The sequence below is a fragment of the Sapajus apella genome, unplaced genomic scaffold, assembly GCF_009761245.1.
Source record: "Sapajus apella isolate SASKATOON/1434 unplaced genomic scaffold, GSC_monkey_1.0 scaffold71, whole genome shotgun sequence".
In the NCBI taxonomy this organism is placed as follows: Eukaryota; Metazoa; Chordata; class Mammalia; order Primates; family Cebidae; genus Sapajus; species Sapajus apella.
Window position 1 is genome coordinate 9,206,974 of NW_022437011.1, and position 20,760 is coordinate 9,227,733.

General features: G+C 57.5%; 3 protein-coding genes across 11 annotated transcripts in view; all 3 read right to left on the bottom strand.

Moving 5' to 3' along the window:
* The window catches only part of SLC23A1 (solute carrier family 23 member 1), a 21,480-nt gene extending 12,492 nt beyond the window's left edge, over positions 1–8,988 (bottom strand). For 4 of the 8 annotated variants that reach the window (XM_032250535.1, XM_032250533.1, XM_032250534.1 and 1 more), the window contains exons 1-14: positions 8,097–8,988; positions 6,640–6,701; positions 5,932–6,045; positions 5,334–5,491; positions 4,216–4,304; positions 3,985–4,052; positions 3,631–3,812; positions 3,386–3,506; positions 3,105–3,261; positions 2,636–2,783; positions 2,117–2,222; positions 1,756–1,885; positions 1,506–1,649; positions 581–676 (exon numbers count right to left, since the gene is read on the bottom strand). In XM_032250535.1, the coding sequence (XP_032106426.1) occupies positions 581–676; positions 1,506–1,649; positions 1,756–1,885; positions 2,117–2,222; positions 2,636–2,783; positions 3,105–3,261; positions 3,386–3,506; positions 3,631–3,812; positions 3,985–4,052; positions 4,216–4,304; positions 5,334–5,491; positions 5,932–6,045; positions 6,640–6,701; positions 8,097–8,475 (1,954 nt within the window). In that variant the 5' untranslated portion in view covers positions 8,476–8,988. Of the gene's footprint in view, positions 1–580; positions 677–1,505; positions 1,650–1,755; positions 1,886–2,116; positions 2,223–2,635; positions 2,784–3,104; positions 3,262–3,385; positions 3,507–3,630; positions 3,813–3,984; positions 4,053–4,215; positions 4,305–5,333; positions 5,492–5,931; positions 6,046–6,639; positions 7,137–8,096 lie in introns of those variants that run through there. The other 4 variants (XM_032250537.1, XM_032250539.1, XM_032250538.1 and 1 more) reach the window with 4 other exon arrangements.
* A 2,571-nt stretch (positions 8,989–11,559) lies between these two features.
* Positions 11,560–14,197, bottom strand: MZB1 (marginal zone B and B1 cell specific protein). Of its 2 annotated transcripts, none has more exons than XM_032250540.1 (4): positions 13,950–14,197; positions 12,420–12,544; positions 12,014–12,124; positions 11,560–11,913 (listed from the first exon to the last, which is right to left on the bottom strand). In XM_032250540.1, the coding sequence occupies exons 1-4, from the start codon at positions 14,124–14,126 to the stop codon at positions 11,757–11,759; spliced, it is 570 nt and encodes a 189-aa protein (XP_032106431.1). In that variant the 5' UTR covers positions 14,127–14,197; the 3' UTR covers positions 11,560–11,756. The 2 variants fall into 2 exon arrangements, with proteins under 2 accessions (XP_032106431.1, XP_032106432.1); XM_032250541.1 differs by having other exon boundaries at positions 12,420–12,584; positions 13,950–14,192.
* A 317-nt stretch (positions 14,198–14,514) lies between these two features.
* Positions 14,515–20,698, bottom strand: PROB1 (proline rich basic protein 1). The gene has a single exon (XM_032250531.1). The coding sequence runs from the start codon at positions 19,355–19,357 to the stop codon at positions 16,316–16,318; it is 3,042 nt and encodes a 1,013-aa protein (XP_032106422.1). The 5' UTR covers positions 19,358–20,698; the 3' UTR covers positions 14,515–16,315.
* Positions 20,699–20,760: the final 62 nt, after the last annotated feature.

Sequence of the window (20,760 nt, forward strand, 5' to 3'; positions counted from 1 at the left end):
AAAAAAAAAAAAAAAAAAAAAAAAAAGGCCAGGTGCAGTGCCTCATGCCTGTAATCCCAGCACTTTGGGAGGCCGAGGCAGGTGGATCACTTGAGGTCAGGAGTTCAAGATCAGCCTGGCCAACGTGGTGAAACCCCATCTCTACTAAAAATAATGAAAATTAGCTGGGCATGGTGGCATGCACCTGTAGTCCCTGCCAGTCGGGAGGCTGAGGCAGAAGAATCACTTGAACCTGGGAGGAGGAGGTTGCAGTGAGCTGAGATTGCACCACTGTACTCCAGCCTGGGCAACAGGGTAAGACTCCGTCCCAAAAAGAAAAAAAGAAAGAAATGGAAGAAATGGAGAGGAAAGGATTCATAGGACTCAGCAGTGACTCTCCTGGCCCCATCCTCTTCCAAGACCTCTGAGGCATGTCTGTGCCTCATTCTCTCCCTCTAGCCTGTGGGCACTCCACCCGCTTACCTGTTCCTGCAAGGCCTGCATCGCCTGGGACCTAGCCACAGCTCCAGCTTAGAGGCCATCTGTTGGAGTGCATGAGTTCAGCCTAGTTTTTCATTCCCCTCCCAGGACGGAACCATACCTGGCACTGTGTTGTCAAGTATGAAAGCAAGGCACCCGCCCACAAACATCTCCGTGGTCAGCAGCACCGTCAGAATCTGATCCACTTCAAGAATGCCTGCGGAATAGGCCAAGGGCCAATGGGTGTCATGGTCCAATCTGGAGATCAGAGTTCAGGGGCTTTCTCTTGTGCAGCCATGGCAAAGGAACAGTACAAATCCCTGTCTCAAACCTATCTGTGCCTCTGTCTTTCCTATCTCTGGGTTCAAATCCCAATTCTGCCAGTTGCTTGCCAGTTGTTGACTTGGGACAAGTCACTGAACCTCTCTAAGCCTCATTTTCCTCATCTGTAAAGTTGAAATGATAATGGATAAATAATAAATATAGATCAATAGATAAATAGGACTGTTTTGAAAATTAAATGGCCGGGCGCGGTGGCTCAAGCCTGTAATCCCAGCACTTTGGGAGGCCAAGGCGGGTGGATCACGAGGTCAAGAGATCGAGACCATCCTGGTCAACATGGTGAAACCCCGTCTCTACTAAAAATACAAAAAATTAGCTGGGCATGGTGGCGCGTGCCTGTAGTCCCAGCTACTCAGGAGGCTGAGGCAGGAGAATTGCCTGAACCCAGGAGGCGGAGGTTGCGGTGAGCCGAGATCGCGCCATTGCACTCCAGCCTGGGTAACAAGAGTGAAACTCCGTCCGAAAAAAAAAAAAAAAAAAAAAAAAAAGAAAGAAAATTAAATGAGCACATGTAAAGCTCAATATCTGTCCACAGGAAGTGTCTTAGTAAAGGGCAGCTGTGACCCAGCCTCTCAGCTGTTGATTCACATCCAGAGTTGGGCAGAATTTGTGGCTCCAGCCGTGTGGAGCCTTTGAGGGAGGAGGCTGTGCTCAAAAGTTTTGGGCCCACCCCACCTTTGGAGACAGTAAACACCAGGAGGCACCTGTATTGATGGCGCCAGGGTTCGACTCCAGGTAATTGGGCAGCGTGAGCCCGAAGAACATGGAAAATCCGAGCACGAAGAGGTTTCGAGAGGAGTTCATGTCCACGAACTGCAGGTTGGACAGCCCCACAGCTGTAATCATGCCTAAGGGCGCAGGAGAACCGCTGGAGCGCCGCGCACGCGCAGTCCACGCGGGTCCCCACCACTCGGCGACCCGCGCCGCGCTTCAGGGCCCGCGCCAGACACTCACCAAAGAGAGTGCAGAACATGCCCCCCAGGATGGGGTCAGGGAGAGAGGCGAAGAGGGCCGTGAACTTGCCGACAGTGCCCAGGACCAGCATGATAACTGCACCGTACTGCACCACGCGCCGGCTGCCCACCTGCCAGGGAGCCAGGGGCGGAGCTAGACCTGGGGGCGAGGCTGGGGCGGGGTTAGTTCCGGGGGCGGGGTCTGTTATAAGAGCTAGGAAAAACCGGCAGGGGCTTCATGCGGGGGCGAGGCCTCTCAAAGACAGGGTGGGGCTAAACCAAACTTGGGACCGGGTTGGGGCGGGGCCTGCAGCCCAAGGAATTAGGGCGGGACTTGGCGCTGCTCCGGCTCGTCGCGACACCTTGGTAATCCCCAGGACGCCAATGTTGGGACTGGAGGAGGTGGACCCGTTGCCTGTGCCCAATAGCCCCGCAATGATGCAGCAAATGCCTTCGGTGAAGATGCCTCTGTAAGGAAAGGGTGAGTCCCGGAAACTCGGTCCAGCCTGTGTTCCCCCCGACCCCCGCACCTACTCCTGTGGGCAATTCTGGCCTTCAATTTCCTCCTCTGTAAAATGGGGATAAATGCTGGTGCACGTCTCACAAATGCTTGACAGATTGCATAAGAATGCACAGCCAGAGCCCGGCACAAGGAGGGCTGTCAATGACGGTGGTTCCCCTCGGACCCTGCTATCTACTAAGCTACTCCCAGCAACCACACAGAGGGTGATGAGAGGGCACTCCCATCGCATGCGCAATGAGGTCTGGAGCGTGTTCCCGACTTGCCCAAACCTACCCCCTGGGCCTCCACCCTGTTCCTGTGTGTGCTTCCTTGTGGGGGTCCTGAGGAGATCAGATACTGAGGAGGGCAGGTAGGCTACCTGTTGATAGCATGTACTGGAGGGGGTGGGGCACCAGCCAGGCGCGCACAGGCGTAGTAATCTCCGATGGACTCAATGATGCCTGCTAGAGTGGCACTGAACATTCCCAGGACAGCAGCCGCAGTTACTGTGGGCAGGCCCCACTGACCTGTGCCGGAGGGAGGCAGAAGGGTAGTTACAGTGAGGAGACTGTGATGGTCAGGAATAGACAGCGCAGTGCTGGAGGGCGCAAGGGCAGGTCAGGGGACCTTGAACTGGGATGGGAGCCGTACAGTTGTGGGAGCTTATTTGGGTCACTCAGACTCAGGAAGTGGGACTGAAGATTTGCCTAAGTAAAACACCACTCTGCTGGGCACACTATAAATGTGCAGCTAATGCTAGGTGTGTCACCTGCTGGATTGTAGTCACCAGGGGTCTGTCTCATAGGTGGTCTCAGTTGGGGGCAGAGGGGCCAAGGGGTGTTGCTCACAGGGGTAGGGGATTCGGATCCAGGGCGCAATAGCCATGACATCACCACGGGCATCAGTTCGTGCCTGGAAGCCATAGGCTTTTGGGTCTGTGGGCAGCACGTCCGTCAAGGTCAGGACATAGCAGAGCAGCCACACGGTCATGATGGCCAGCATGATCTGAAGCAGGGGGTGAGGGGGCACTGAAGGCACTGGAGTTCTCAGTCGATCCAGGCTAACCAGCTCCCACCTCAGCCAGAGTCCTGGCCATAGTCCCAGCCCCAGCCGCCTGCCAGGTCCTCACAGGAAACATTTTGAAGATCTGGATGCGGAGGACAGTGAGGCCCTTGCCCCATCGGTAGACAGGCAGCAGGAAGGTGAGGTTGCGCAGGTACTGGGAGAAGAGGATGATCAGGAGAATGGAGCTGGGGGCAGAGGCACAATCAGGAAGTGGATGGTAGGCCAGGCTGGGGCCAGGAGCCAGGACGAAGGACATGAAGAGGGTGGGGTGCTGGGGCTGGGGAGGGATCAGGCCTGGTGCCTGCTCACCAAGCTGAGATGCCCCAGTGGGAGCCAGCTCGGTCGCCAGCAGCTTGGAAGACAGAGAGGCCAATGAGGGAGACAGTGGGGGTGACCGTGAGAGGCCCAATGTAGTTGAGCAGGGCCCCAGGCAGCCCCAGCAGGCCAATCACCACCTCCACCACGCTGGACACCATGATTGCACCCTGGACCTGGAAGGGCAAACATCAGCTGTAAGTCACCATGTAAAGGTCATAACCTGGCAGCTAGCAGGATCAAAGCTCCTGGACCACCTCCTCAAATCCCCAAACTCAGCGGCCACCCTCACTCCCATATAGCCCCTCCTTGGGACCCAGCCTCTTTCACTCTTACATGCAAACCCACCTCCCGTATCCGTGGGTGCCAGATATGAGAGGTATTCAGGGGCAGACTCCAGTTACCGTAGATCTCCTCTGGGGGTTGAGTCAGGGACACACATAAGAACCAGGTACAGAGACAGAGGGAGAGAAGATGCTGCCATGGCTGCATTCTGGTGTCTGGACCCAGGACAGGCTCAGACCTCCAGGTCTCTAGACCTCCCCTTTTCCCCTGTGCAGACCCCAGAAGTGTACCCACCTTCCGGAGGGCATTTCCATCTCTCCAGAGCCAATATGGCTTTGGCTGGAACCAGAAATGCAAAGGCACTGGCCTGGAACAGAGGCAGCCTGGAGGAGAGGCAAGAGCAACAGGGGAGGTAGGGGTGGGGTTGGGCAGGGGGTGGATATAGTTGTAGGGAGATTGGGAAAGGTGGGCACAAAAAGAGGGACAGAGACACGAGGGACAAGGGCACATGGAAATTATTGAGGCCCCAGGGAAGACCATCTCTAACATTTTGGTGGCCCAAGGAAGAAAACAAATGGAGCCCCCAGCTCAAAACTTGCCCCCTTTCCTTCCTCCTGCCAGCTCCTGCACTGTGAGGAGAGAGCACATGGCTGGAAGTGGACAGCTCAGGTCTCGAATCCAAGCTCCTCACACAATCTTCCCCTGCCTCCCACTGCCCAAACAGCTCAAATGCCACCAGGCCTAGGGCTTTGCACTCGGGGCGTGGGGCCCCAGAAGGGTGGGCTATTGAAGAGGCCAGCACCGGCCTTGGGAGCCAGCTCAGTGCTGCCATTTGGGCAGTATTCAGAATAGGCCTTAAGAGGCGAGAGCCAGCTGGGTGCTGTGGCTCACACCTGTAATCCCAGCACTTTGGGAGGCCAAGATGGGTGGATCACCTGAGGTCAGGAGTTCGAGACCAGCCTGATCAACATGGAGCAACCCCGTCTCTACTAAAAATACAAAATTAGCTGGGAGTGATGGTACATGCCTGTAATTCCAGCCACTTGGGAGGCTGAGGCAGGAGAATCACTTGAACCCAGGAGGCTGAGGTTGCAGTGAGCCAAGATTGCACCATTGCACTCCAGCCTAGGCAACAAGAGTGAAACTCTGACTCAAAAAAAAAAAAAAAAGGGGAGAGCCAGTGAGGGCACATTCCCTTAAACCCACAGATGCCTGGTCTTTGAAGTGCACCTAGATCAAGGTGCCCACGGTCAAGGCCTTGCTCTAAGGCTTGCCAGGGATAGGAGAAGCAGGGCGCAATAGCCGTGGAGGTAGACAGCGGCTTTTTTGTCTCACCGGCATCCTCTGGGAGACCACCTGCTCCTGCTGTGTGGATCACAGTGGAGGGGTTGGGGAGGGGCTGGGCAGCTCACCGGATGCCCAGGGTGGTCTGGATGAGAGTGGTGATGCCCACGCACGTGAAGATGGTGCCAATGAGCTGACTGACCATGTGTTGGTCATGGCCCACACACAGCGCCTCGGCCAGCAGGAAGGGCACGGCGATGGTGCCACTGAAGCATGTCAGGTAGTGCTGGGCAGAGGGAGGGAGCAGAGTGCATAAGACAGGACCCCAGAGCTCCAGGGAGAGGGGACAACCTAGTGTCCTCACGCCTGCATCAGCAAGCCTGGACCTGCGCTGTCCGCCCAGTACTGGCAGTCCCGCAAGGGATTCCCAGAGAGCTACTGCTCACCACTCTGGGATTACTAATCTCTGCTCAAGTTATTCCTGCGGCTTCTGTGGAGTGGGCTCTGCTCTCTGTCACCAACACTCCACCTGGCAAGCATCACACGCCCCCAGGGAGTTCATCTTCTCTCAGGACCCGGCCTCTTCCCCAGCCCTGCCTGCTGACAGCCACTGTGCTGACCTCAGTTTTCTCTTCCTGTTACCCAAGATGCTCCCTGCTGGCCAGGGAGGGGCTGGAGGCCCTGGGAAGTGCACAGAGTGAGGGCAGGGAGGCCTTGGGGACCCACCTGGAAGCCCAGCAGGATGCACAGGTACCAAGGTGGCACGTCCTCGATCTTATACAACATGTCAAACTTGGGCTCTGTGGGTAGGGGCATCGGGGGGTCCCTGGTGGATTCATGCTGGGGGCAACAGAGAGAAGTAGCTTAGGGTGGAGTAATGGGGACGGGCAAAAATCCATTCTGCCCTGGAATCCATCAGGTAGCCCAAGTGGCCAGTCAGCAACTGAGAGTGGGGTCCCTGCCCTCCCCAGCAGTCCATACACCTGGCTGCCACTCGGTCTGGCCACAGTTGACTCCCCCTTCACATTGCTTCCTGCAGGGATGAGTCTACTGTGCCGGCTTCCAGAGGCCTCAGGACCTGGCATTCTAGCCAGGGAAATGGACCCCTAAGTCAGAAGTCTTGGGGACCACAGGAGAGGGGCTGAGAGGGCTCGAGACTGTGGACAAGCCCAACTTGGTCCCACTTCTTCCCCCTGGAGATCCTTAGGATGTCACTGGAGGGGAGGTTAGGCCCCTCCTGACCCCCAACCTGAGTCAGCCAGTCCCAAAGCTGACGCCTCCTTTACACCCACGTCCATCCATCCCCCACTTGCCACATTCAGTTTGGGCAAGTCACTCTTTATTGAGTTCATCAGAACATTTATCTCTGGCCTCCAGGGAGAAGGCCTGCACAGGCCCTCCCACCCCCACCTCCCCACCCCCAGTCCCCAGCACCTGTGTCCGGCCCTCGGGGTCCTCCTGGGCCCTCATCTCTGGGGCACAGGTTTGAGCTGTTCCTGAGGAGAAGAGGGGATGACTTTATGAAAGCCAAGGAGGAGGACTTTACTCCACATATCAGGCATTGTTCGAAGTAAATCTGTAACCAGATGCCCAGCTCCGGATTGCGAAAGGGGGGCCCGTGCAAAGGTAACGTATTAACTTTCGCTAGAGTGGTAAAGGCCACCCAAGCCTCTGCCACATGTGTTCTTCCCTGCCTGCATCTGTGCCTGGGTGCCGGACCTGTTCTTGTTTTCCAAGAGAGGGCCAGAGTCGAGTCGAGGGGTGAGGACTGGAAGTTTACCAGGCCCCAGGTGAGGGGAGAGAAGAGGGAGTGGAAACCAGCATTTATTATGTAACACCCTGTATAAGGCCCTTCCTCACTTATTTATTTTTTTATGTTTTTGAGACAGAGTCTCACTCTTGTTGCCCAGGCTGGAGTGCAGTGGCGCGATCTCGGCTCACTGCAACCTCTGCCCCCGGGTTTAAGCAATTCTCTTGCCTCAGCCTCCCGAGTAGCTGGGATTACAGGCATGTGCCACCACACCCAGCTAATTTTGTATTTTTAGTAGAGTCAGGGTTTCTCCATGTTGGTCAGGCTGGTCTCGAACTCCTGACCTTCAGGTGATCTGCCCATTTCGGGCTCCCAAAGTGCTGGGATTACAGGCATGAGCCACCGCACCTGGCCCCTTCCCCACTTTTTAGTAACCGATTAATCATTATCATCATCATAACAGTCATTCTGGTTATTGAGGAATGACCTTGTGCCAAGAAACATGGATATGCACTGTCCCGAGTAGCCCTCTGCTGGGCGGTATTCACCCCTTTCATAGCAGAGGAAACAGATTCAGTAGATGTGATTTGACCCAAGCCAAGCAGATAGCAAGCTTGCAGAGATCAATCCTAAAATTCAAGTTGGTCTGAGCTGCCTTACCCCCACCACCCTGCACCCCTCAGGGTCCCTGAGGCAGGCAGCAGATGGGCCCCTGCAGGTGGAGCTGCCTAGGCTGGCCTGGCCTGGCCTGCACCCTGGGTCAGGACACTGATCCCTTTCCCCTCCCAGCCACATAATTTCTGGGACCCAGTGCAAAATAAGAATGTGGGGCCTTTGTTCCAAAAGTATAAAGAATTTAAAGACAGCCACAGCAGAGCATTGGATGGAGTGTAGGGACTTTCTACGCACCGGGCCCTGTGTGGCTGCCCTTCCCTGACCAGGAAGGTAGTCCTGTGCCCAGCCCGTCTCCCCTCCTGGCAGGCCCAGCCTAGCCTGGCCCTAGGGCCTGAGGATGGCAGAGGGGGACGTGGGGTGGGGGCGCTAAGAGCTCAGTCTCCTCAGCTGGTGAGGGCCGGGCCTAAGGTTCCCATTCTGTTCCCCTCTGGGCTGCCCCAGCTCCAGCACTCTAGGGTTCACCTACTTCTGAGTCGCTGTGCCCATGGCCAGGCCCTGCCCGAAGGGTCCAGGGGCAGCATCACTCTCCAGCTGGGCAGCAGCTTCATGTCACAGCCCTGAGTCTGCCTGTGTGTCCGGCGTCCACACTTCCTTTGTCCGCCTGTCCTCTTCTCTCCCTCTTGGCTCCTGCTCCCAGATTTCCAAAGTTGCTGGACCAGTTTGAAGCCTCTGCAACTCCCCAGCACTTTCCTCTCCACCCTCTCCTCCCAGAACTCCCCAGGGGGCTTTGGAGACCAAGCCCCACCCCTTGCACACACAGCTCCATGGACACTCAATTCAACCCAAACCACATAACACACATAGAGAACGAGGTGGAGAGCAAGGTCCCAGATCCACAGTAGCATGAAGGGGCCCACACACCCAGATCTGATGCGGCCTCTTATCAGCCCACAGAAACACAGGTCCACGTCATGGAGGCCTGGCTCCACGCCCGGTCCTACTGACAGCTTAGTGGGTTTCTTGGGCCCTGACTCTCCTCCTGGTGTCTAGGGGTTCTCGCCTGAGTGAAGGCCAGGGAAGATGGGGCTTCAGGCAGGTCCTGGAACAGGTAAAGGATGGAAGGGGCTGAGTGTAGCTCCCAGGAAAGCTCAAGTGGCCAGGGCCTGCCCAGGCACCTCCATTCCCCCCACAGCCTACCTCCCTGTCCCCTAAGTCTGAATCCCCTCCCAGCCCGCTACTACTTAGCCTGAGACTTGGCCTGAACCTCTTCTGTGGTCTAAGTTTTGGTTTCTGCATCTGTCAAAGGGGGATTAGATTGTCTTCCTACACATGGCTCATGTGCAAAATGAAAGTTTTTTTTTTTTTTAAGACAAAGACTCGCTGTGTTGACAGGCTGGAGTGCAGTGGCATGATCTCAGCTCACTGCAACCTCCGCTTCCCGGATTAAAGCTATTGTCCTGCCTCGGCCTCCTGAGTACCTGGGATTATAGGCACCCACTACCACGCCCAACTAATTTTTGTATTTTTAGTAGGGACAGGGTTTCACCATGTTGGCCAGGCTGGTCTCCTACTCCTGACCTCATGATCCATCCACCTCGGCCTCCCAAAGTGTTGGGATTACAGGGGAGAGCCACTGTACCCAGCCCATAAAATTATTTCTAAAAATAGGGGTTAGAATGTTCTGTCTTTCCTCTGAGGGCTTGGGCAGATCAGGGACACTCACAAAGGAAGCTGAAAGTCCTGGTGTTACCGATCTATAGTTCCCAGACCTGGGCGGGGCCCAGGGCTCCTTTACTAAGGAAAAGGCCCCAGCCAGAAGAATGTCCAGGGAAAGCAGCACTGAGAACGAAAATGTTGAATCTGGCTGGTCAAAAACCCAGGGCCCAACCATACCAGCTGGCGTCAAAGGCAGAGTGTGGAAAGTGAACAGCTACTGAGTGTAGACCCGATGAGCTGTGTGCTCTGGGAGGCGCAGACAGCATGGCGTGGCTGGAGTAGGTGTGCCACAAGGCGGCCTGCATGCAGTTTTCCTTGGTTCTCATTTCTCATGATGGCTCTGAAGACCTGGGATGTCACTGAAACCGCCTTTGCAAAATTATGATTGAGACAGTGAAAGAGATCTAATTTAATCAGCTCCATCTTACTTCTAACCTCCAACCTGTGCTTCTTCATTCCTGTGTGAAGGCTGAACTCACCGTGGGAGAAACTTAGTTTTTCCTTTATAGTTTAAAACAAAGACAAGAACAGCCAAAGCAGATCTCCTTCTCGCCTGGGGACTGGATTGCTTTTGTAGGACTATTAGCCACAAGATTAGAAATGATGGTTTAGGAGTCATGCAGCTGGAGGCTACAAGATTCTGACCCTCTCTAAACTGCTCCTAAGATCAGTGCTTGAGACATTTTGCAGACCCTGCACTTGATGGATCAGCTGGCACCGCCCAGATCGATCTTGTGGCTCCCACCTAGGAACTGACTCAGCACAAGGAGACAGCTCTGACTGCCTGTGATTTCATTCCTGACCAATCAGCACTCCTGGCTCACTGGCTTCCCTGCCATCCACCAAGTTGCCCTTACAAACTGCTCCCCAAATGGTCGGGGAGACTGATTTGAGTAATAAAAGTAGACTCCTGTAGAGCCAGCTCTGTATGGATTACTCTTTATTGCAATTCCCCCATCTTGAGAAATCGGCTCTGTCTAGGCTGTGGGCAAGGGGAACCCCTTGGACAGCTACAACACCATGCGATTGACGGCTCTCTCTTACCTCTGGAATTTGTAGGGATGTATATTTGGCCTGCTGTAGGAGGGATGTAATATTGTGAAATATATATTTGGTCTTTGACCTCATTTCCTGGAGTATAATTTAAAAAATCTTAAAATCCCCAAAGTGATGTCTTTTTGTGTGTTAATGATTGACTGATGGCTGGCAGCCCCTAGGGTAGCTTCAGGACAGGGGCTGGTCACCAGAGAAACCAAGGCAGGATTTCAGCCCCCCATCCCACCCTAGCCAAGGGAGGGCAGACAGGCTGGAGTGTAAGTTGTTCACCAGTGGCCAATGGCTTAATCAGTCATGCCTGTGTAATGAATTCTCCACAGAAACTCAAAAGGACAGGGTTCAGAAAGCTTCTGGATACTGAACACGTGGAGGTTCCTGGAGGGTGATGCATCAATTGAGGGCAGCTCCGAGCCCATTCCCCATACCTTGCCCTGAGCATCTCTTCATCTGTATCCTTTGTAACATCCTTTATCAGAAACTGGTAAACATTTTTCTCTGAGCTCTATGAGCCACTCTAGCAAATTAGTTTAACTCCAAGAGGCAGCTGTGGGAACCTCATCTTGAAGCCAGTAGGCCAGAAGATCCAGGGGCCTGGACCTGGAACTGGCATCTGAATGGGGGCAGAACGGGGGACTGAGCCCTCAGCCTGTGGCTCTGCCGCTGTCTCCAGGTAAATAGTGTCAGAATTGAATTTTGGAGGGCACCCAGCTGGTGTCGGCTGCAAAACTGCTTGCCTGGTTTGTGTGGGGAAAGCACCACACATTTGGTCACAGCTGTTTTCTGTGTTGTTGTGTGATCCAATAGGAAAAGCATTTTGAAGGCCGGGCCCAGTGGCTCATGCCTGGAATCCCAGCACTTTGGGAGGCCAAGGTAGGCAGATCACCTGATGTCAGGAGTTCAAGACCAGCCTGGCCAACATTATGAAACCCTGTCTCTACTAAAAATACAAAAATTAGCTGGGCATGATGGTGGGTGCTGGATGCCTGTAATCCCAGCTACTTGGGAGGCTGAGACAGGAGACTTGCTTGAACCCAGGAGGCTGAGGTTGTAGCAATCCGAGGTCACCCCCCCCAAAGTCCAGCCTGGGTGACAGAATGAGACTCTGTCTCAAAAAAAATTTGAGAGTGGTTTTTTTTTTTTTTCTCAGAAAGGCTATCAGCAGAAATACCAATGTCTGTACTCCCAGCCCTCCAAGCACCTTTTGCAGAGAGAAGAAGTGAGGTCACTGGGTTTTATTTGAGTCCAGAGGGGAAGGCCTTGGCTCCCACCCAGGCCCCAGTGCCCTGAAGCTAGAGGAGGGAGGCAGGGTGGCAGCACAGAGCAAGGCTTTCCTGCCCTCCTGGCCGCCTGCAGACAGGGAGTCGAGACCTTCAGAGCAAGCCCAGCTTCCTTCAGAGGAAGTCACAGTCTGGGACTAGAGTTCTTCTCTTGTGTTTGACACCTCCTCCGAGCAAGCCCTGTGGGGTCCCCCACACAGCAATGCCTCCAGAGCCCCTCGGCCTTGTTGGTGGGCTTCATAGATCTGGTCTTCTCCAAACTCCCCCAAGTAGTGAAAACAGGTCCTGGAGAGCCTAGGGGAACCCAGCAGGAGGCTCAGACGCTGCCCAGCCCACAGTGGGGCAAACCAAGGCTTCAGAAGCTTCATTCTATTCCCCAAACCCCAGGCATCACCTGGTGGGCCAGGGGCCTCCTGTGACCATCACGCTGATGCTTGGCTCTTGCCCCTTGCTAAGTCCTGGGCCTGTGAGGTGTTTCACGTGGTCCACTTCTCGAACTCCGTAGCTGGTGGCAGTGGGGAGAAGAAGAATACAGCTTTGGCAAGGAGAGACTCATCTCCACACCAAGCTGGACACGCTGGGCGTTTGCAGAATTCAGAGAGGGAAAGCCTTTGGCCCAAGGCCACTGTCTGCTGGCCACCTGCTCTCCCACCCACTTGCTCTCAGCTCCAGAGCCCAGACTTCATCCCAGCCAGGCCCTCTCTTGGACCAGAGTCCTATGGTGTAGTGGGTGAGTGGGAATCTCCACCTACTAGCCCTGACCTTGGAGGAAGGAGGTGGAGGCAGAATTGGCAACTCACTCCTGCCAGTTCCGAGAGCAGCTCCGGTCCAGGACATCCAGGTAGACAGACTCGCTCAGCTCCCGCTGCCCACCAGGGTTTGGGGAATGAAGTTTGGTCTCTGCCTTTGCTAGATTTTGCCACATCTGGAGCAAGGAGGGAGTGGGAGCCGGGGCCTCAGGACTGCTGCTCAGTTAGGGGGAGGTGGGGAGGATACGAGCTGAGTCTCTGGGGAGAATGAGGCAGCAAGGGAGCCGTTTGAGCAGGAAGCACCTGTGAGGCCGCTGCACTGCCCTGCCCCCGCCCCCAAAGCTCCCTGGGATTGGGGTAGGGGATGGGGAGGAAATGCTGAAATGATAGGTGAGGCCTGGACACTGGGGCCCCTCCTCCAGGCCACATCTGCCCAGTGGCACGTGCCATTTTATTTTATTAATTAATTAATTTATTTGGGACAGAGTCTCACACCATCCATCGCCCAGGCTGGAGTACAGTGGTTCGATCTTGGCTCACTGTACCCTCTGCCTCCCAGGTTCAAGCGATTCTCCTCCCTCAGCTTCCTGAGTAGCTGAGACTACAAGTGTGTGCCACCACACCTGGCTAATTTATTGTAACTTTTTAGTAGAGACAGGGTTTCATCATGTTGGCTAGGCCGGTCACAAACTCCTGACCTCAGATGATCCACCCACCTCAGCTTCCCAAAGTGCTGGGATTACAGGTGTGAGCCACCTCGCCCAGCCGGCACATGCCTTTTTTTTGTTTTTTGAGATGAAGTCTCACTCTGTTGCCCAGGCTGGAGTGCAGTGGTATGATCTTGGCTCACTGCAACCTCTGCCTCCCAGGTTCAGGCAATTCTCCTGCCTCAGCCTCCTGAGTAGCTGGGATTACAGGCATGTGCCACCACACCCAGCTAATTTTTGTATTTTTAGTAGAGACGAGATTTCACCATGTTGGTCAGGCTGGTCTCGAACTCCTGACCTTGTGATCCACCCACCTCGGCCTCCCAAAGTGCTGGGATTACAGGCGTGGGCCACCGCGCCTGGCCACATGCCATTTTAAACCACAAGAACAAGGAAAGAAAAACTACAGCCCAATCTTCAATAGCACCTGTACTCCCAGGCCCCCCACCCCACAGAGACATTGGCATGCAGGCATGCTCAGAAGAGGTGTGTGTGGACCCAGACACACGAATACTCACATGCAGGCACTCACATGTGTGCATGTGCACCATGTAGACATAGCCAAAGCCGCCCTGTTAGGTCTGGAGAGGGAGTCCAGACCCAAGGATGGGCCTGGAAAGGGAGAAGTCCAGGGGCAACTGAGTGATTCCCTGTGGTCTCAAGATACTATGGACGTGTTCCAGATTGTTTGCTCCCTGTTAGGTGGGCAGATGGGTAAACTGAGGCATGGAATATAATGAAAGGCTGCGTCTGTGGCTTGATGCCAGTGGTGGGGGTTGGGGATCAAAGGCTGGTGGTGGAATGTGAGGTGGATGGAAGGGTCTGGCATGAGAAGGGGTGTGGCAGGGCAAGGTGACAGTGGTGAAGGACTCACCTGGTAAGCCACAGCTCTGCAGGCATCACAGCGCAGGTGAGAGGGCATGTGGGTTGAGTACTTCTCCTCATCGTCCAGTTGTGGGGCAGTGGCTGTGAGTGGGGCCCTGTCCCCGAGTCCCCCTGGGATGGCCCAGGCTCCGAACAGCAGCAGCAGCAGTGACAATGACAGCCTCATGGCCCCAGGAGCCAGCTCAGCAAGTACAGTCTGTGGCTGGGGTGCAGATGTGTGTGTGCTTGTATGGTGTGGGGACCGCCACAGAACACCTGGCCTAGACCAATGGGGAACTGACACCTCACCCCTCCCCTTCCCCTCCCATTCCCTCCTCTAGGGCCCTGGAGACGCCACGTGGACATGTCCTCTAGCTGGACCCTGGCTCTAGCCATCTAAGCTCCATTTCACAGATAAGGAGCAATGAGGCAAGGAGGGGGGTTGGGCCTGGGCAGGAACACATGGGGGCTGATACCTCCCACATCCTGTGATCGGGCTGAGTGGCAGGCACTGTGCTGAGTGCCTTGTGGGAAGAAGTGGTTGGCTGCTGTCATCTGTTTTTGTCTCAGTGATATTTCTGAGAAATGAGACTGTCATGTTTATTCTGCCCCTTCTGACACAAAGGCTCAGAGAGAGGTGACAAATCCAAGGCCACATAGCTAGAGGGGCCCTGCTGAGAAACCCAAGCCTGATTGACCCCAGAGCCCCCTGGCACTCAACCACCAGAAGGAATGAGGTGTGGCTGTGAGCCTTCTGGGAGGCAAATTCAGGGAGACAGGGATGCTACAATGTTTCAAAGACACACATGGCCTCCTTCCCTAGCCCTGAGGTCCCCTTCACCCAGGCCATACCCAGGCATGGAAGAGCACTGTGGAGGGTGTTGAGCGGCTGTGGCAGGAAATCAGGCATCTCACACCAGTTATTTCAGTCATCACGGCTCCATGGTCAGTGATTTATTACACACCGCAGTGAGGTAAGGCACCTGGGGTGGCCCCCAGGGCCCTCCATGCCATCAGAGCTGGCGTCTCAGCCAAAAAATGGCCAGGTTGTTCTGATTCATAGTTCTGCTAGTCAGCTTCCAGTCCAGGGCAGAAGGCAGGGACTGCGAGGGACATGGGCCCCCCAACAGGCCTGGAACAACAAAGGCATCCATTCCCATCCCTGCCACTGCTTCTAATGGAAACTGCCCTTCCCAAACTCATCACATCACACGCCAGGCTAGCAAGGGCCAGCCATTTCCAGTTCACAACTACACACAGACCCCCACACAGACCACCTCCCACCTCATGCAGACCCCTTCATCTCCTTCAGAGGCTCCTGGAATTCAGGGCAAATGAAGGGCAGGCTCTGGGCCCTGTCCCTTGCTGTGACTGGTCTGTAGGGCCAGCCCCCTTTCTGGGCATTGTTGCCACATCTGTTACTGGGGGAGGGAAGCTGCCAAGAGCTTCAGGTACCTCTGGCTACTCCACCAGGGGTATCACTTCTACTGCCAGCCCTAACCCACCTTCCAGCCACACAAAGGGTCAAGAGGCTCCTGTGGGACAAGAGCCCAACCACCCTCCATCTTCTCAGACCTTCCGATGACCATTTCACCTACTCCCGATGTGGGGGTGGGGGGCTGAAGCCCCACCCCAGCCCAAAAACAAGTCAGCTCAGCTCTGAGGGCCAGGTCCCCATCTTCCCACCCCAAGTTCCAGGCTCACCCCTCACCCAGGCCCTCCCTGTATTACTGCCTTGCTTCACCTCCACCTATTGCCCCCACCTTAGCTCCCTTTCTCAGAGCCAGCCTGGCCCAGGGGCTGCACTGGCCACTTTCACCCGGGTAGCATCCAGGGCCAAAGCTCAGCTCCTCTTCCTAAGAGCAGATTTGACAGCCAGAGTCTTTACCACTGCCTCACCAGGGGCACTGGCCGGCCCCACCTCAGCTGGGCCCGCCATCAGGGAGGCCAGACAGTTCCCTTCCCTGTCTCCTGCTGCTCCCGTTCCTGCTGCCCCGGGGCAGCCCCAGCACTTCCTCTGATTGGCTCCTGGGGACAAGCGCCAGCGATGCCTCACTTTCCCTATTTGCCTGCCTGCACATACACATATACACACCCACACACCACACCACACCACACCCTGGGAATACCTGGGAAAGGGATACATAATTTTGTTGTTGGGGAAGGAAGTAGGCAACCGCTTCCTGGGTGAGCTCCAGCTCCACTAGCCTCGGGGCTCAGATTCCTTCTCTGAAGATCGCTTCCGGTCAGACGACCGGCTGGGATGGGTTAAAGACAGAGTGACAGGTGATGGAAGGAGAGGAGGGTAGGGGCTTGAATTCCAGAACCTCCCAGGCCATCCAAGGGTTCCAACTCCATGGGTATCGGGCTGGGGCCTCACAGCGGGAACAAGGAGCCCTTGCCGGGCTGAGTAGGACGCGAGCTGGAGGGCGGCGCACAGAGGAGCAGAGGAGGAGCGGGGTTGGGGGTCCCGCTCACCGGCAGGTAGTAGGTCCCGTCCAGGGGCCCTGCCTCAGAGGCCCACGGTAGCTGGGGGCTGCCGAGGGCCTGCGGGCCCGGGGACGGTGGCAGGGAGAGGCTGGGGATAGGCCCATAGGCAGGGGGGTAGAGGCCGCCCAGCCCCAGGGCCAGAGGGGTGTAGACGCGGTGGGGCAGCCCGGGAGATGAAGGCGGCAGCAGCACCTCCACATACTGCCCACTCTCGGGGTCGAAGAGCACCCTTAGCCGAGGCTGCCGCGGCGCCTCCACAAAGTAGTAGCGGCCGCTCTCGGGGTCCACCAAGATCTTCCCTGGGGGCGCGGCCCCGGGCGGCCTGCGCGCTCCCTGGGAGGGGCTTTGCGGGGACCGGTCCGTGGGAGGTGCAGAGGCAGCGCGGGGTTGGGGGGGTGCCATCCTGCCAGCTGTCGCCAGGTGCTCCCGCGGGAGTGGCGCCTGGACCGGAGCCGCGGGCTCGGGGGCCTTAGGTGGTGTCTTCGGTTTGGGTGCTATCCCAGGGCTCGGGCTGGGGTGCACCTGAGGGGAGCTGGGGCGGGGCGATGGGGCCCCTGCTGGCCCTACGGGGGAGCGCTGGGATGAGCAGCGGTCGCCGCCTAGGGGGCTCGTCCGACCTTCGCCGTCGGGAACGAGGCGCTGGGCCTCTGCTTCCCTGTTCTCGCCGCCTGGGCCGCGCGCTCGCACTCCCGGGGTTACCTCGGGCCGGCGACCCAAGGCCAGGGCCCCAGGCAGGCGGATCTCTGTGCGCTTGAAGGGCTTCGCGGTGCTGTTCTCTGCCCTCCGCCGCAGGACCCCGTTGGGCTGTGAAGCGTCGCGGGGGACCGTGTCGAAGGACGGGTCTGGAGGCTCGTAGGGGTGAGGCACGACCGGTAGAAAGTCCTTGATGAAAACCGAAGTGTAGTGAGCCGGGGCTGGGGGCCCCAGCGCCGGCAGCTCTTGGGTCTTGGATTCGCCGCCCTCCTCCCCGCAGGTGTCGGCAGGAGGCGCAGGCAGCCCTGAGCCTGGGGTTCCCGCCGGGAAGCTTGGCGCGTACGTGGTCTTCACCAACTTGCGCACGTCTCGAGGTCGCGGAATGGCCACGCGCGGGCGTCCCGAGGCCGCTTCCCCAGGACCCAAGACTTCTGGGCACTTATCGGAGTCCAGGGTGCCCACAAGGTGACTGCCGGGCGGCTCAGGTGCTGCCACCTCTGGGGAAGGCTGTCTGCCTCCAAAGGCAAGATCCGGAATCTCCCGCGTGGATGGACTCTGCACCTCTGTTGGTTCTGGAGTCCCGGGTGCTGACGGTGTAGGTGGTGCCAAGTCCTCCTGAGTTAACCCATTCTGAGCTTCCTGACTAAATACTATCGATCGGATATCCATCGGATCCCACGTCTCTTGGGGCGATGGGCTCCAAGTTCCAATAGGACGATCTGGCGCCTCCCACGGCAAGAAGGCCCGCGGGGACGGGCTGCTACGTGGCTCCACCGCATCCCCAACTGCCGAATGTGGAATCTCCCACCGGGAAGGGGCTTCGAGGGATGGACCCCTTTCTCCTGCAACACACTGATTCCACTGGGAAAGGGTCGGAGGGGAAGGGCTTCTGCTGACAGTTTCCTCGACAGCGGGATTCTGATTTTCCCATGCGGTGGAGGCTTCAGGGAACGATGGGCTACTCACCCTCTGAGTATTCCGATCCCACGGGGACAGGTTCCGGGGGGACGGGCATCGAGGACCCCGTACAACCCCATTTGGAGCCTGCCATGGCGGGGACGGGCTCCTTGGCCTCACAGCCCTACTTGGAAACTCGGAGGGGACCCTACACTCAACAGGCGGACTCCGTGCCTTCTGGACAGTTCGATCCGGCGTTTCTCTCGGGACCCGAGTCTTCCGTGCCTCCTGGATCTTCTCCTCTGACTGAAGGAAGATGCTGGAGCTAACAGGACCCAGAGGCTCGGTCCCGGGAGCAGGCTTGTCGCGCCGGATTGCGCGCTCGCGGAGGCTGGGCCACGGCCTCGGGGCTTTGGCGGAGGCCAAATTATCTTGTACGCGAAGTGGCCGAGACTTAGCCTTTTCCAGGACCACGCGGCTGCTGCGCGCCGTTTCCCGGGTCGCAGGATCGGACGGCCCCGTGGGCCGGAAGGTGTTGCTGCTCAGGGCCGGGGCCTCCGGGTTCAGTTTTCTGGCCAACGCTGTTTGCACGAAGCCCGCGGCGGCCTGCAGGCAGCTCAGCGACTCGTCCAGGGAGCCGGTGCGCAGGAGCAGCCGGGGACGAGGCGTGCCAGCCGCCCGTAGGGGACTCTGGGGCCGGGGGCGCAGCTCGATCTGACGCTTGGGCACCGTCCGGGGCCTGACGAGCCCGGCGCTCTCCTCCACAGCCACCTCCACACACTCGAACTGCGCTGGGGCGGCAGGACTTGGCCCGCGGGGCCGCAGCTCTAGGTAGGTGGCCCAGCGGGAGCTACCGTCGGGGGCCTGGGACTGGCGAGGGACCGGGGCGGGAGACGCTGGCCCCGGTGGCAAGGGGCTGCTGAAGGCCGGCTCCGTGAGTTGTTGCGCCTCGCTATCCTCTGCGCCAGAGCAGCCGAACAGGGGTCCGACGCCGAAGATGACTTCCATCTCCCCCGACGGCAGCGTGCGCAGCTGGGGCTGGGGTGGCCGTGGGCGGGAGCCCGGGCCTCGAGGGAAACCCGAGCCGGGCCTGTGGCACTGGCGGCTATTCTGGGCGCTGACGGACAGGCGAGGCTGCGCGCCCGCCCCCCGCCCAAGGGCCACCCAGGGCCAATTCGCCGGGCCTTCCGCGTCCGGCCCAACGTCCGGGGGCTCCGGAGAACCCGGAGCCGTGTGGTAGGAGCCTGACGAACCGGAGGAGTCCTGGCGCCGTGCGGGGGCCGCGGGCAGCTGTCTCGGGATCCCAGGCAGGGCTGGCGGGGCGAGCGCGGTCAGCATGGTGAGGCCGGACGCCGCGCACTACCTCCCTCGCATTCGCCTCCGCTGGTGGCGCCGGCACTGTCCCCGCCCCGCCCGAGGATGCCGTGGGGTCACCGTGCCTTAAAGCGGCCGCGTCCACTCCTGAGCCAGCGGCGCCAGCAGCAGGAGAGACCTGGGTTCTGCACTCTTCCCTCTCCAGCCTCCATGTCCAACCAACCCCCTTCTCCGGCACAATCCAGAGCACCTGGTGTGGGCTCCAAGCTTTGGCTGACAGGCAGGTGAGGGAACGGCAGGCCCACCTTTTGAAGCCCTGGAGCCAGGAGTTAGGCCCAACTCCACCCATCACAGGTGAGGAAACTGAGGCCCAGCAGCGATCCGACTGAAGTCAGGCACTGCTGTGTGCAGTTCAGTCTGTGAGCCGGGGAACCAGGCCTTCAGGCTGGGCGACTCAGGTAGTGCAAGCAATCTTCCCCTCAGCCCCGGGTGTCTCAACATCACTGCAGGGGACCCCCATCGCCATTGCTGGCCTCAGCTAGAGCTCCTAAGGGTGCATCCACCACCTTCCTTGACCCCAGTTTCACTCTCCCCAATCCCCAACCTTCAGTAGAGTAAGCAGCACTGCTAGAGGCCTCCCTGGAGCCTCAGGGCCCCAGGAAGGTGCTAACTCTAGCTGGACCCATTGCCCTCAGTGGGACCTATTGGAAGAGGATGGAGTGGACAGCTCTAGCTTTCAGTCTGCCTCAGCTCCTAGAACAGTTCCTTGATACCAACATGGAGTCCCATGGGAAGCTTCAAAGTAGCTTGTGGTCCCAGCTCCAAAGCCCCTGGAGGTTAAGAACAGCCCTGTGCTCCCCAAGATACTCACAAGGCCCTCATTTCAGCCCCCATAGCCTTAGGACCTGCCCTGGAGACAGGCGCTGGTGGGGAGGCAGCCACCACCTGTCATTGTTTTACAACAGTGGGCACCACTTGCCCTGAAACTTCTGGCTTCAAGGTCCTGCTATGACTCAGGCCCCAGCTGGCCCTGGAGCAAGAGCACTGGCCCCTCCTGTGCACTTAGCCTCAAACTGACCCAGGACAGGCTACACTGGGCTAACCTGACCCCTGAAGTGGGTCCCCTGCCTGGGTGTATCCCCGTGATCACCTGGGGGACACTCAGTGACAGCTTCTGAAAGAATGTAGCCAATCCATCCCATCCAGCCCTGCCTGTGCAACTTGAGCAAGTCCAGCTCCCTTCCCAGATTGTTTCTCCACCTGAAAACCAGCACAGCAGTCTTTTCCCTTCCTCCCATTGGTGAAGCTCCCGTTTGTTGAGGGGAGGTATTAGCAGGTACAAATTTGATTTGCAGGTATAACATTATTTTTTTTTTTTTTCTTCCGAGACGGAGTTTCGCTCTTGTTACCCAGGCTGGAGTGCAATG